This window comes from Eptesicus fuscus, chromosome 12 (assembly GCF_027574615.1).
Source record: "Eptesicus fuscus isolate TK198812 chromosome 12, DD_ASM_mEF_20220401, whole genome shotgun sequence".
NCBI classification, from domain to species: Eukaryota; Metazoa; Chordata; class Mammalia; order Chiroptera; family Vespertilionidae; genus Eptesicus; species Eptesicus fuscus.
In genome coordinates this window covers 66229063-66244414 of record NC_072484.1, presented here as the reverse complement: position 1 = coordinate 66244414, position 15352 = coordinate 66229063, and the positions used below count along the sequence as shown (strand labels likewise).

The following is a 15352-nucleotide window of genomic DNA, read 5'->3' as shown; positions in this document are numbered from 1 at the left end:
ATCTTTATTTTCCAAATGTCCTACGATGAACAGAGTGACAGCAAACACAGCCGGTGCGTGGCAGACGTCCCTAGGAGCCAGCCCCATGCCCAGCACTTACCACTTCATCCACCGAAATAAGCAGCCTCCCACAGAGCAGAGCCCCACCCCAGGGCCAGGCCCACAGCAGGCACTCCACAAAATGGGTGGGGACAGAGATCTCCCCATTTTATAGCTAAGGATCCTGGGGCCTAAGAGTCAACTGCCCAAGGTCACGGAGCTGGCAAATGGTGGCCCAGGACAAGCTTTGCCAGAACCACACCTTAGTGGAGAGTTACCACCAGCAGCACTAGGGGTAAAAATCACCAAAGAGACAGGGTGACTGCATATGAGGTGTGATCCAGGACTGGACCCTGGACTGGGGATGGGAAGGGCGGGGAGGGGCAGGGCATAAAGGACATTTTTGAGAAAATAGGTGAAATTTGGATATAGACTGGGTTGTATAATTTAGTACCAATGTTAAATTTCCCGATTTTGTTTATTGCACTGTGGTCATATAAGAGAATATCCATGGTCTCAGGAGGTAGATGCTGAATTATTAGGAGCATCATGTCTACAATTTCTTTCAAGTGGATCAAAATAATAAAAATAATTGTGTGTGCGTGCGTGTGCGTGTGCGTATGCGTGTGCGTGTGTGTGTGTGTGTGTGTGTGTAGGAGGGGAGAAGGCAAGGAGGGGGGATGATAAAGCAAATGTAGCCAGTGGCCAACAACTGGTGAATCTGGGTGAGTGCTCAGTATTCATGAAATGTCAAAATAAAAAGTTATCAAAAAGTTAACCTTAGCCGAAACTGGTTTGGCTCAGTGGATAGAGCGTCGGCCTGCGGACTCAAGGGTCCCAGGTTCGATTCCGGTCAAGGGCATGTACCTTGGTTGCGGGCACATCCCCAGTAGGGGGTGTGCAAGAGGCAGCTGATCGATGTTTCTCTCTCATCGATGTTTCTGGCTCTCTATCCCTCTCTGTAAAAAAACAATAAAAATATATTTTTTTTTTTAAGTTAACCTTGAAAAGATGTACTGAATTGCCCATAAACACAGCACGCTGGGGTTTTGTGTCTAGATGCCCGTATGTATGTAGATCTGTACGACACACACAGCCAGAACACACATAAAACATTTTCCCCTACTTGCTCCATAAGAGAGTGCCTTTGCCGAACGGGCATAAGGAAATGTGCTTTGACACACACTCCCCCACTGTATTTATGATCTTTGTGATGAAGGGCAAATAAATCTTAAAAACCACCCAATCAACAGCCTGGCCGGCCAACAGCTGGTGGCTGGGACCACACAGAGCTCCCTCTGCCCTCCCTGTGTGGTAAGGGCGGGAGGCCAAGAGTGCTGGTCTGCAGCCACTCCCCACACTGGGGTCCACACTCCCCAACGTGAAGACCACTGGTTAGGAAAGTGGCAGGAACCCTCTGTCACAGCGGGCGTCCCTCTCACTCACTCATTCACTCCTTTGACCAGTCCTCACAGAACACCCAGACCGTGCTTGGGTGCTGGGGATTTGTCAGCGAACCCAGCAGACCAGGGTCCTGACCTCGTGTGACATATTCTAATGGGGGAGGCAGACGCTAAACGAGCCAACAGGATCATTTCAGAGAGTGACAGGTACCAAGAAGAGCGGGCGTGGTGAGGCAGAGAACGGGACCAGAAGGCTCTCTGAGGAAGTGACACTCAAAGACAGGGAGGGGCGCCTGGCACAAAAGCACAGTCAAAGGTGTTGTGGGCAAGAGGAACAGCACATGAAAAGGCTCGGGGGCTGGAGCCAGCCCAGCACCATTTAAGAACAAGAAGAAAGCATGGTGAGCGCTGGGGGAAGTGAGGTTGGTGTGGTGAGTAGATGAGAAAACCGAGGTGCAGAAAGGGAAAGCTCCTTGCCCAGGATCACACAGCCACTGAGGGGCAGAAAGTGTGGGCCAGACTCTGGGTGCCTGAGCACATCACCACACTGCCGAAGAATCCTCCCGCACCTAATTCCCTCAGCCCACACTCACTCACATGCCTTTGGTTATGGCAGAACACATCAGGCTACCTCCGTCTCAAGTCCCCAAAAGTCTGCGCAAAAAATACTCAGCAAGTTATATAAATCAAGATAATCGCATTTCGTAAGAAAACACACACATGTATTTAAGGGGAAAAAATGTTTTTCATTCAACAAATATTTAGTGAGCCCTACTATGTGCCAGGCATTGTTCTTGGTGCCAGAGAGACAAAGTGAATAAGAACAAGGCAGGTAAAAAAGGAGCTAGGAAGTGGTGAGCTAGGGGGAAGCACCACTTGGAATGGTGGGGGAGGGGTCACTGAAGACTTGTTAAGGACAGGACATTGAGCAAAGGCCTGGAGGAGTGAGCCATGGAGATACTGAGAGAAGAACATTCCCAGACAGAGCACGTGAGAAGACCCTGAGGCAGGGGCATGTCTGACGCATTTGAAAAAGGGTAAATGTGGCTGCGAGGGAATGAGGGAAGGACTCAGAGAGAGAGGGAGGGAGGGAAGGAGTAAGAGCAAGAGGAGATTCTGGAATTAGTGCAGCAGATTGCACAACTGTACGAATATACTCAAACCTCTAACTCATACACTTGGAAAAAGTGGGGCTTATGGTGTGTACATCATATCACAATTAAAAATAACTGTATGAGCCCTAGCCGGTTTGGCTCAGTGAACAGAGCGACAGCCTGTGGACTGAAGAGTCCCGGGTTCGATTCCGATCAAGGGCATGTGCCTAGGTTGCGGGCTCGGACCCCCAGGAGAGGGTGTGCAGGAGGCAGCCGATCAATGATTCTCTCTCATCATTCATGTTTCTATCTCTCTCTCCCTCTCCCTTCCTCTCTGAAATCAATATAAATATATTTAAACGAAAATAAAAATTAAAAAACTGTATGAGAAAAAAGAATAATAGAGGAGGAAACGGGTGAAGCAATGGGGTCAGACCTCGCAAAACCTTCTCGGCCATTCTAAGTAAGGGCTTTACTTTGACTCTGAGGGCGGTGGGAGCCACGGGAAGGCTTTGAGCAGGGCAGGGTCTGAGCTGCCGTAAGTGTTAGCTGGATCCCTGGCGCTGTGTATGGAGACCAGAATGTGGGAGGTCAGGGTGGCAGCAGAGGAGGTGACTGCAGTAGCCCTGGCCCTTCCCCACCCGTGTGTCTGTGGGCAAGCCACTTGACCGCTCTGTGCCACGGTTTTCTTCACCTGTGAAGCAGGCCTGGAAAAGACGTTGGTCACAGGACAGAGGTGAGGGCTGGTAGCGTGTAAAGTGTTGTTATGAGGGCTATGGGTGAAGGGTGGAGTCGAGGGTGACATCAAACAGTTGTTAATCATGCAAATTAGTTTCCTGAACTGAAAACAGGGGTGCCTTCCTCCTTCACAGGAAGCAGGGACATCAACAGCCCTGCCAACCAGTGGCCACTAGCACAACCTGTCCACGCCCAGGTCACAAACAGGGGCCCAAAGTCCTCTCCAGGTGGGATCAGCTCAGAATCAGTATCCACAGGAGGCTAAGACCCAGACAGGGGACAGATGTGGCCCTGGGTCACACAGCAGCTTGGAAGCAAACCAGGAATTCGGCTGGGGGCGGAAGTGTGGTCCTCCCTCCTGGATGGGTGTCCAGGCTACAGGCAGGAGGCGGCTGCTGGGCCCTTCGGAAAGCCACTGTGCCATGCTGAATTTCAGATCATCAATCAGACGATGTCACACCCGTGCTGAAAAACCTCCAGGGGCTCCTCACCCCACTAATAAAACCCAACTGCTCATCAGGCATATGAGGCCCAAGCCAACCTTACCTCCCCTACTGTCCCCTCCAACCACCCTAGCCTCTTGCTATTTCTCAAACAAGCCAAGCACGGTCCTGGCCCTGGCACATGCCATTCCATCTACCAGAACACATTTCTCCCAACTCTTTCCACAGCTGGCTCCCTCTCTGCCAAGGACTCAGATCAGATGCCACCTCCTCCGAGAGACCTTCCTGGACCACTCCATCTCAGTAGATGCCGCCATCCCTATATTGGACATGTCCCCATTTTATTTCCTTCTTGGTGTAGCTATTCCCCTCCTGTGTGGATTTGAGCAAGTTACTCAACCTCTCTAGGCCTTCGTTTCCCCATCTGCAAAATAGGTACAATGATGACATCTATTCTGCCTCAGAGGGTTGTTGCAAGGGCTCAAAGGGATAATCCACACAAAGCACTTAGCACAGTACCTGGCACCAAGGAGCAGCTCCTGTCACTTTCTTTTTTTTTTTTTTTTTTTGCAGTTTTACGCTATTTTTTTTTTTTATTAGAAAGGTGTTTTTTTTTTTTGGTTCTTTTTTTTTATTAAGGTATTGTATGTGTACATATCTTACCATTGCCCCCCCACTCCACTCCCATACATGCCCTCATCCCCCCCGCCCCCAGAGTTTTGCGTCCATTGGTTATGCTTTATATGCATGCATACAAGTCCTTCGGTTGATCTCTTATCTCCCCCACCTCTCACTAACCTTCCTGCTGTAATTTGACAGTCTGTTTGATGCTTTACTGTCTCTGTATCTATCTTTTTGTTCATCAGTTTATGATGTTCTTTATTATCCATAAATGAGTGAGATCACGTGGTATTTTTCTTTCATTGACTGGCTTATTTCACTTAGCATGATGTTCTCCAATTCCATCCAGGCTGCTGCAAATGATGAGAATTCCTTCTTTTTTATGGCAGCATAGTATTCCATTGTGTAGATGTGCCACAGTTTTCTGATCCAGTCATCTGCTGACGGGCACCGAGGCTGTTTCCAAATCTTAGCTATTGTAAATTGTGCTGCTATGAACATAGGGGTGCATATATCCTTTCTGACTGGTGTTTCTAGTTTCTTAGGATATATTCCTAGGAGTGGGATTACTGGGTCAAATGGGAGTTCCATTTTCAGTTTTTTGAGGAAACTCCATACTGTTCTCCACAGTGGCTGCACCAGTCTGCATTCCCACCAGCAGTGCACGAGGGTGCCTTTTTCTCCACATCCTCGCCAGCACTTGTCGTTTGTTGATTTGTTGATGACAGCCATTCCTGTCACTTTCTCATGTGGTCTCTTTGTCACATTTGGATATTCCATGAGGGTAGGAACTCTGTCCATCTTGCCCTGACCACATGCCAGCACCTAGCCCAGTGTCTGGCACATAGTACATATTTAATGTCCATTTATGGAAGGAATAAGTGAATTTGTGGATGAAAGTATTGACTGCCCCCGCCCTGCTCTGACCTGGGAGCAGCTCCTTACCAAAGCCACCCACCCTCCCCGGCAAGGCGGAAAGTACAAGACCCCAGATCCTGGAGGCCGATGCCACCTGCTTCCACCAGCCTTCATGCCCGAGCCCTGCCAGCCTGAAATGGCCTCGCTCCCCTGGCCCACAATCAAGAGATCATCTGTCAGTTCCACCCTGGGGAAGGAACCAGGCGGGTAAACACAGATTGAGTGTCTGACCACAGGACAAAAGGAGGGTGGGCAGATCTCCTTCTGGTCCTCAAGGAGCCGAGAAAATAAAACTTTAAAATCCACACAGGACTGGGAGGCTAGAGGGCTTCCCTCCTTCCTGGGGGTGGGCCCCCCAGAGAACAGGAAAGGCTACAGCAAGTACTGGGGTGAGGCTGACCTTGGCTCTGTGCTCAGCTGTGTCGGGCACCTGAATGGCTGCACTCGCTCCTCACAGGACTGCAATCATCTCCACTGTGCAGATGGAGAGACCCGGGCGCAGAGAGGCACAAGGACTTGCCGAAGGTCACACAGGGGGCAGAGATTTGAACCCAGGCCTTTTGTCTCTAGGATCCATGCTCTTAACCAGTAACCCAAGACACACTACTGGGTGATACGAACAAACTGTCCCATGCTAATTATGTAAACACATAAATACATTTGGTTGTCCCAACTGGGAGAAAGGGATGCCATCGGTATCTAGTGGGCAGAGGCCACAGATGCTCTTAAACATCCTACAATGCACAGGATAGCCCCCCACAACAAAGAATGATCTCACCCCAGTAGGTCAATAGTGCTGAGGGCTGAAAGATGGAAGGACTCAGCCCAGACCAGCTGCTAGGGCGAACACAAATCCCCAGAGAAGGACATGGGCCACCCAAGTCCTCTCCCCATAACTTTCAGGATGGAACCCTGAGCAGCTGCAGGGCCACCACCCTTGACCAGAGTTCACTTCCCTCTAGGAACCACAACTTCTTCTGGGGGTCATTCGGGGGGGGAGGGGGAAGGGGGAAGGCTTCACCTGCAAAACAATGAGATTCAAACCCACCCCACCCCCCCAGCTTGCTCTTAAGTTCTGTCTCGTAACCTCTGAAGCTAGAATCAGCTCTGACCTCACCCTGTGCCGGGGGAACAAGGCTGGTGAGACACTGCATGCCAATTTGAGGATCAGCCCATCCTGATCACCCACTTCCAGCCAGGATTGCAGCCAGAAAGCCTGTGTCTATTGAAAAAAAGGAGAACCCGGCTGGTGTGGCTCAGTGGCTGAGCGTCAACCTATGAGCCAGGAGGTAATGGTTCACTTCCCGGTCAGGGCACAGGCTCGGGTTGCAGGCTCAGTCCCCAGTGTGGGTGGAGTGTGCAGGAGGCAGCTGATCAATGATTCTCTCTCATTATTGATGTTTCTATCTCTTTCTCCCTCTCCCTTCCTCTCTGAAATCAATAAAAATATATTTAAAAGGAAAAAAGGAGAAAAATCACAAAAATCTGAAAAGTCAAGCTCTGCATCCCGGAGTGGTCTGCTAAAACTTAACTCTTGCAAAAGCTTTAAGAGAGGGGGGGCTGTGAAACAAAGACGATGTGGGTTCCCTGGTCTGAGGGAGTGGCCCCAAGCCCAGCAGGTCTTCCGCTCACTGGCTTGATAAAGAGGACACTCTCTAAGAAAGGGGTGCCCTGGAGCCTCCAAAAGCAACCCATCCATCTCTTCTTAACCTGACAGGTAAATGGTTATGAGGGCAAACACCAGAATAATAGTGAATGGGTGTCCAGTATGCTCATTTGAAGAAAACTCATTCAAATGCATGAGTTCTAGCATCTTCACTAGGGTCACCCTCCCTAAAGGATAAGAACCACATTTGCTCTGCATTTTCCTGGCCTAGCACACTGTCCAGGATATACAGCAGGTGCTCCATACATGCCAGCAGGCTGAGAGAAACAACCTAATTTCTTTACAGTTTTACCTTTTCATAGCTCTGTTTCCTTTACACAGAAGATGGGGCCCATCTAACTCCTGCTAACAAAGGATTTTATCACCAAAAAATTTTCGCCCAGACGGTGTGGCTCAGTTGAGCATCGACCTGTGAACCAGGAGGTCACGGTTCAATTCCTGGTCGGGGCACATGCCCGGGTTGCAGGCTCGATCCCCAGTGTGAGGTGTGCAGGAGGCAGCCAATTGATGTTTCTCTCTCATCACTGATGTTTCTATCTCTCTCCCTCTCCCTTCCTCTCTGAAATCAATAAAAAATATTTAAAAGAAAAAAATTTTTCACTGACTTCCTGATGATGTTCAGCACAATACAAAGTGATCTGGTCCAGACTCTCCAGTACCCTAAAGCTCAGATAATCTGCACCTTTTGGCTTAATTCTTGCCCACCTGGGCAGTCCAGAAGTCTCACAAAGGCAATAATCTTGGTCATAAACACAACATCATGACCAGGGTAGTAGTAAAGAATGTGGGCTATGCAGCAAGACCATAATAAATCTCAGCTCTGTCCGGCTCTGTGGTCTTGGGAAAATTACCTGGCCTCTCTGTGCCTTCTTTTCCTTTTTAAAATGGGAAGCACAATAATACCTGGAAATTCTGAGTGGATGCACAGTTACTTTACACAGGGCATGCAAACATTTAGCACTATATAAATGTTAGGAAATTATTATTGCTACTGCTGTTGCATTAATCTAATAGTCGTGCTGAAAATGCAATTCTTTCTGTTGAATGTTTGTAAAAAATACATTCGCATCCACATGCATTCTTTTCTATGAAAAGGATATAACAAATAAGATACACATCTGTCTAGCCTTTTCTCCAAGCTCCTGTAATGTTACACATACAATGTCCATGTGTATATTACGGTTATTGTTTGTTTTCCCGAAGTGGAACTGTGTTATATACACTTCTTAGCCTCCTACTTTCTGCAACACAACCCCATGAGAATCCCTCAAGTCACTGGGTAGGTCATTCTGTTTCAGTGACTGCAGAATGAAAAGTGTGCCCCTCACCCCATTCCCCGGAACTGCTCCCTAGTGTCAGACTAGGAGCACAGAACATTTTGAAAAAACAAAAAATAGTGACAACACAAAACCACAGTTTCTTGTTTTGGCAAGCAGAGCTCCAATGAGAAGAAAAGCTTTGGGCTCCCACCCCCAAAAAGCAGAACCACAGAAAGTATTCTGGGAGCTTTCTACTCACACACCCTTGATCCTCAGGGACCCTGGCCCAGCCCAGGCAATGGGGCAGACTCTCTGCGTGCCTGGGAGTAACAGGTCTCTGCCCTCAGCCAAGGGGAGCCCCTTCCCCTATCCACCCAGAATGCTATGGTGGGCTTTTGGGGGGATGTGCAGCAATGGGGGAGGGGGCAGCTGAGGCTCCCCCGCTTCCCACCACTACCCTGCTGGCATACCCATCACAGGATCTGCTGGCACCTGCTCCTGAGATTTCCCTCCTTGCAGGCAGGGACCCCAAACCAATCCAACCAAGAAGTAGGTGGGCTCAAGGCTCACTCAGCCTCCTCTTCAAGGGCAAGACTTCGAGCCACAAACCAACAACCCCAAAAAAGCCCAGCATAGCATTCTGAGCACCTACTATATGCCTGGCACAGTTCAAGAGCTTTAACCTCAGGTTCATTCAAGCTTTGCAACACCCCCTATGACACAGGTACTATGCCCATTGTACAGATGGGGAAACTGAGGCACAGCAGCCTGGCTCCAGAGCCCCACACTGAACCGTCATGCGATGAACAGACACGAAGCACAGAGAAGGAACTGGCAGCCTGACATTTTCATTCTTCTATAGTCCTGGCCATTTTGCGGAAGAGAGAAAAGAAGTCACAGAGGGGAAGTAACTGGAGGAAGCACAGGCTGAGGGTCAGGGTCACACAGACCTGGGTCGAATTCCAGTTTTGCCACCTTCATAAATCACGTACCAAACCCTTTGTAAGCCGGTGGCAGTGAAGTGGCCAGGGACACGAGTTCTGGGGTTGCTCAAATGCTGGCAGTGCTGCCTACATGACCCAGGGAAGCTCACTTACACTACCTTTGCCTCAGTTTCCTCATGTGTCAATGGCGATCAAACAGCACTCTCTCCTGAGGGTTGTTGGGAAGTTCCAATGAGTTGGCACATGCAAAGTGCTTAGAACAGTCAAGGTGCATCCGTCTCAGCTCCCATGCAGTAACAACTATGATGGTTATCATCCTCATCAATACTGTCCAAGAGCACACAACACAGGGAGCACTCAGCCCAGTGGGAGCTTCTAAAGGTTGCGATCCGCTGTTCAGAACCAGAAGCCAGGGCAATGGGGAAGAATCTGGGGAAAGCACAAGGTCCCAGGCCCAACAAAACCACGCGCTCCTGTGGCCAGAGTTTACGTGGTCAAAACAAAATCCACTCAGAGTCCCAGTCCTCCTTTCTGTGCTGACAGGGATCTCACTGACTCCAGGCAGCCCTCCCGGATAACCCCTCTTCTCTGGATGCGAAATCCTATAATCCTAATCACCTATTTGGTGTAATTATCACATAACATAATAATTAATCATAATAACTAATACTTATATGCCTTACTGCCTGCCAGGCATGTTCTAAGTGCTTTATGTGTATTTATATAACTCATCCTTTTAAAAACCCTCTAAGATAAGATCTATTATCATCCCCCCACGTTACAGATGAGAAAAGTGAGGCTCAGAAAGGAGAAGCCCCTTGCCTAAGGTCACAGAGCCCCAGGACTTGACCCTAGACTTGCACTTGAATTTTTGTAAATCCCCATTTTGCCACCCTCCACGAGACTGTCCTCTCCTTGAAGGCAGGAACCTAGAACTGGCTTTTCGGCATCTCCCACGATGTTCAGTTTGTACAAAGGCTTCATTTTTACTGGCAATGGAAGCTTAAAACCGGGGACACACGGAGGCCAGGGCAGCCCTTCAGTGCCTGTCTCTGCCACATGGAATTAAAAGCAGGGCGGGATTACTGAGCATTCTTCCATTCTCCCAAGCCAGGAGGTTGGGGGTAAAATCCCTTAGCAAGTATAAAAGCCGGGAGGAGAGAGTGGGAAGACAGAAGAGAATCACAACCTGCAGGCTGCCAGCATCGCTGCTGCGTGGAAAGCTTTGGTAATTAACTGTTCCTGAAGCTCCGAGCCCTGGGTTTTCAAAACGAAAAGGTCTTGGGTTGTTTAGGGGCTGTTTCTGAGGGAGCAAACCGAGAGAAGCCTGCAGATCGCAAACAAGGTATGGCTGGTCAGGTTACACAATCAGTCCATTTCTGACACCGGCTTGGTGACACCCAAAAGGACAAGGCCGAAAGGAAGCCTGGATTCCCCTCCCCTCGTTTTACAAGTGGAGAAACTGAGGCCAGGGCAGGTGACATGACTGGTCCAAGATGTCAAAGTTGGAACAGCTCCTCTCGGAAATGACAGGTCAATAAAAAGAAATTATAAACTCAGGAAATTAAAAATGCCAAGGAGATAATGTGGAAGTAGCAAGATCTTTTTTTTTTTCTATTTCTTTAATAATAAGAATGGTTGATTCCAATCAATTTCCATTATTCCAGCTTCCTCTGACTCTACACGTGGACGATGTAAAACCACAGTTAACCCACACACAATCTATATCTGCACCACACCATCTAGGGCAAGGGCTTTCTTTCCCATTAACAGAAAAAACTGCTTGCCTCTCTCCCTTCCAGACTGAGGAGCAGGGAGGGAGTGGCTCAGAAGGAGAAGTGAGGAGTTCCCTAGAATTTGACATTGCTCAGAGATGGCAGAGCTGTCTATATCTTCAATTCAGAAACTGCCAACTTCAAACTGAGCAGATCCTTTTTTTTTTTTTTAACTGTGAGAGAGGGAGAGATGGGCGGGCAGGGGGGGGGGGGGTAGGGGGGATGCTAACCCTGCCTTATTCTCACAGGCCTTTCTAGATGGGTCCTTTAGCCAAATGGTTTTCAATGCCTCTGTAAAACTCACACACACACACACACACACACACACGCACACACACACACACAAACACACACATATGCCCTCTTTTCACAGACAGAAGGGCTCTCTCCTCCCTGAGTTGGAACTCGGACCTCACACAGCCTCAGCTACACCCCCAAGCTACTAGATACCCCAGAGGATGCCAGAGTCTCCTCTCCCTCTTGCCCCCCGCCCCCGCCCCCCCAGACTGGAAGCTGCAGAGCCTGGCTCTGGGTCCCTAAAGGAAACACCACCGCCCCCACCAGCCCTTCCTGAACCAGGATTAAAAGACTTCCTAGAGCTGAGAAGGGAGTAAATGAGGTCCCAGCAGGAGGCACGGAGATTAAAGCCCTGGAGTCTCCTAACTCTCAGAAACGCCTGGTCCGGTCCCACCCCCTCCACCACGAAGCCACTTTTCTCACTTCCTAGGAGAGTAAGGAAGCGGCCCCTTCCTCCCTCTCACAGGAAAAAAAAAAAAAAAAAAAAGGACGAAATGCAGCATAGGATAGGGGTTTAAAGCACCAGCTGGGCCTGCCCTGCTTCAAAACCCACTGTCCCCAACTAACCAGTGACTTCTGGGCACTCAGCCTCTCTGGAGCTAAACTCTCCCATCTGAAAGCTGGGGGTGTGCTCGTCCCTACTTCATGGGCCACTTGCGAAGGTTAAACCTTCTAATGACACATGCAGGCGCCTGCCACAGAGTAAGCGCTCAGTTGTTATTTTACAGATCTGTCGCTGCGGTTTGGAAACTTCAGAGATGGGAGGGGGGTGGCGAGCGTTTGGATTGCCAAGTCGCGAGTTCTAACCCCACCGTCCCCAAGCTCCAGGAAAGGCGTGTGCGTGGGGCCCAGGAGTCCTACGCTGGGGTCTGGTCCATGTCCGTCCATCCTCCAGGCTTTGGGCTTTGTCCTACGCTCCTGAGCGCGGAGGGACGCTGGGCTCTAGCATTTCCAGGGTCGGTCCTGGATGGGGACTCGGTGGCGCACCCGGCGGCGAAGCAAGCCCTGGCGACAAACAAGCAGGAGCAAAAGCTCCAGGCGCTCGGGTTGCAGAGCCCCCGCCTCACGGATGTAACTAATTTTAAAACTATTGGAAAGGCGCGGAGGGGAGAGAAAAAAGACAAAAGGGCAGCGTGCCCGGGGAGAAACGAAGTGCGGGAGACCCCGGGACGGGGCTGGACTGCGGGCCGGCCAGGAAAGCGACAGACCAGCTCTAGAGGAGCCCGGGTCTCCTCACTCCTCTGCGCGCCCCGCGGGGCGTCCCTGAGGCGACTCTCGCGACCCCCGGGATCTGCGGCCACAGGTTGTGGGGAGCGCCCCGCGCCGAGGCCCCGCGCTCCGCTGTCCCCGCACTCCCCGGGAGACACTCACCGACTGCAAGAAGCGCAAGGTGCCCACGTAGTCCCTCTCGGTGCCCAAGATCTCGTTGAGGACGCACAGGCGGAGGCGCAGCTGGCGCTCCGACTCCCGGGCGGCCGCGCACGGACCGGAGCTAGGCGCCGCGGCGCCGGGGGCCCGGGGGTCCGGATGGGCACCGTCCTCAGCCCCATCGCCGCCGCCGCCGCGATCGCTGCCGCCGGGTACCTCCATTCTAGCGCAGCCGCGTGGTGCCGGCTCCTTCCCCCGCGCGGAGGTCGCGCCGAACGGCGACTCAGGGGTCCAAGCACCCCATCCCGGACGGGGCGCGCCGGCTCAGCCGCGGGCCGGGCGCTTGGCGCGGCGGGCGGGACTGGGGGCGGGGGACCGGGCTGGGGGCGGAGGCAGCGCGCGCGGAGGCTGGACCAGAGGCGGGAGGAGGCGGCCTTCGGGGCTCCCAGACGGCGGGCCCCCGCCACCCGCCCGCCCAGGGAGCGTCTGCCAAGTGCCACGCCGCGCTGAGCCGCAGAGACGCGCCGCGGCGCTTGGCGGCGACTTCGGAAGCTCGGCGCGACCGGATCGGGGCCGCCCGCGGCGCTCGGGCGGGAGGAATCCTCCGGAAGGGGCCCGGCGGAGCTCGGAGGCTAGCGCACGAACTCTGCACCCGAACGCGTGGCGCCCCCACCCCCGCCGCGGGCTACGCCACTCCCACCCGACACATGCGACACCCTGCGCGCACAGGCACACGCACGCAGGTCCGGCCGCCACAGCCGCTGCTGGGCCGAGTAAACACCAGGCTGGAGGAGCTCGTGGCGGAGAGCTCAGTAGCAAGCCCGCCCGGACACGCGCGCCCCCGCCGGCCCAAGGAAGAAAGAGGGGCGGCCCCCGCGCGTGCTGTGTCACCTCTGGGATACCCAGCCCTTTCGGTGCCCTGGGGCACTGCCACGACCTTGGGAAGAAACACGCGTGATTCTCTCTCTCTCTCTCTCTCTCTCTCTCTCTCTCTCTCTCTCTCTCATTTTCTCTTTCCCTTCCCATTTTTTCCTTCTATCCTTCCTTTTTTTCCTTCTGGACTTCTTTGCTCCCATGAGCAGAGCCTACCCTTTCCACATTTCCCAGAAGAAATTATCTGCTCTCAGTTACTGATTGACAGCTGCTCTGCCTGAGCCCCACTTCCATCCACTCTGCCACGGATAAGGTCTTCTAGTCCAGGCTGCTCTGTCTGACAAATGACCTCACCTGCCTCGCAGGAAGGTATGATGCTCAGGTTCAAATCCCATCTCCCCCACTTGCTAGCTGGGTCACCTTGGGCTGGTTTCCTTGCCTCAAGAGCCTTAGTGTTCTCATCAATACAATGGGAATAAAAGTGGTACGTAGCTCACGGGGTCCTTCACACGGTTATGTGTAAATCCATAGGAAGATTTTGGAGCAGTGCCCAGCACTTAGAAAGTTCTCTATAAGTGTTTATTCTTAATTAGTATTGCATGTATAAACAGCCCTCTTGGCCAGACCCCATTCTCCAAACTGCCCATACAATCCTTATTCACTGGCCAGAGATTTTATTATCTCCTCAATGGATTAGCTGTTTCCCATAATATCCCCCTGTAGATTATAATTACCCTTTAGGTAGGAACAGTATTGCTTATTTATTTTCTATTCCAAACACCCAGGATTGTTCTCCCACTCGCCTCTGGGTAAATACTGGGACGGCCTAAAGACACAGGACAACAGTGAGGTAGCTTTGTCCCTTTGGGCTCATGGACAAGGTGGCATTTGATCTGGGCCTTGGGTAAGTGAAGCTCCCCTGGGCAGGTACTAAAGGATGTGAGATGGGTGAGCCTCCCAGGTTTGGGTAGTGGAGTCAATTATGTCCAAAAGGTGGCTGCCTGCTAAGGTTCTCAGAAAACTGTAGAGAAGTTTGGCGTAGCTATCCTGTATGACCTTAGACTGATCACAACACTTCTCTGAGCCTCAGTTGCCTCATCTATAAAATGGGAACCTTTGAAAGAGAAAAAAATGTATGTAAAGCAGGGTTCCTCAGGTTCAAATGACCTCACCTGCCTCACAGGAAGGTATGATGCTCAGGTTCAAATTGCCTCAGGACTGTTGATATTTGGGGTGATTCTTAGTTGTGGAGCGGCATCCTTTGCTTTGAGAACACTGAGCAGCATACTGTACCCACTTCACACTAGATACCAGTAGCACTCCCTTCCCAGTTGTCTCCAGACATTGCCACATGTCCCCTGAGGGACAGAATTGCCCCCAGTTGAGAACCATTGATACAAAATATCTGACAATAACTGGCACATAGCAGGTGGCCAATAAATGTTAGACCCCTTCCCAGCTGTATCCATGGAAGATTTCCTTCACCTTCAGAGAAATTTGCTATACACACACACACACACACACACACACACACACACACACAGATCTCATACGTCACCCAAGAATTGGCCCACACTGCCAAAAAGACCATCCAAACATTTCCACACTTATGGGTGGAGCCCACCCTTGGCTCACCCCCAACCCTTCTATATTCTGTTACTCCCTCTGATCCCTCTGGAATATTTCTCCCCACCATCCCATCCCCAGTGAAAAATGATACCACTTTTAATAAATTACTTCAGCTCTCTGTGCCTTCTTTTCCTCATCTGTGAACTGAGGATAATAACTATAACGATATCATAAGGTTGTTGCAAAGATTCCTAAGTTAATACACAGAAAGTGCTTAGAGCAGATAAGTGCTCAATAAGTGAAGACTTACTTATTCAACTCGGGGATTGAGTGCTGAATTCATTT

The 15352-nt window shown here is 51.1% G+C and overlaps 1 protein-coding gene across 1 annotated transcript in view; it reads right to left on the bottom strand.

The window, feature by feature from the left end:
• PREX1 (phosphatidylinositol-3,4,5-trisphosphate dependent Rac exchange factor 1) overlaps positions 1-12908 on the bottom strand; it is a 172450-nt gene extending 159542 nt beyond the window's left edge. The window contains exon 1 of the mRNA XM_008159188.3: positions 12569-12908. Coding sequence (XP_008157410.2) covers positions 12569-12787 — 219 coding nt within the window. The 5' untranslated portion in view covers positions 12788-12908. The remainder of the gene's footprint in view (positions 1-12568) is intronic.
• Positions 12909-15352: the final 2444 nt, after the last annotated feature.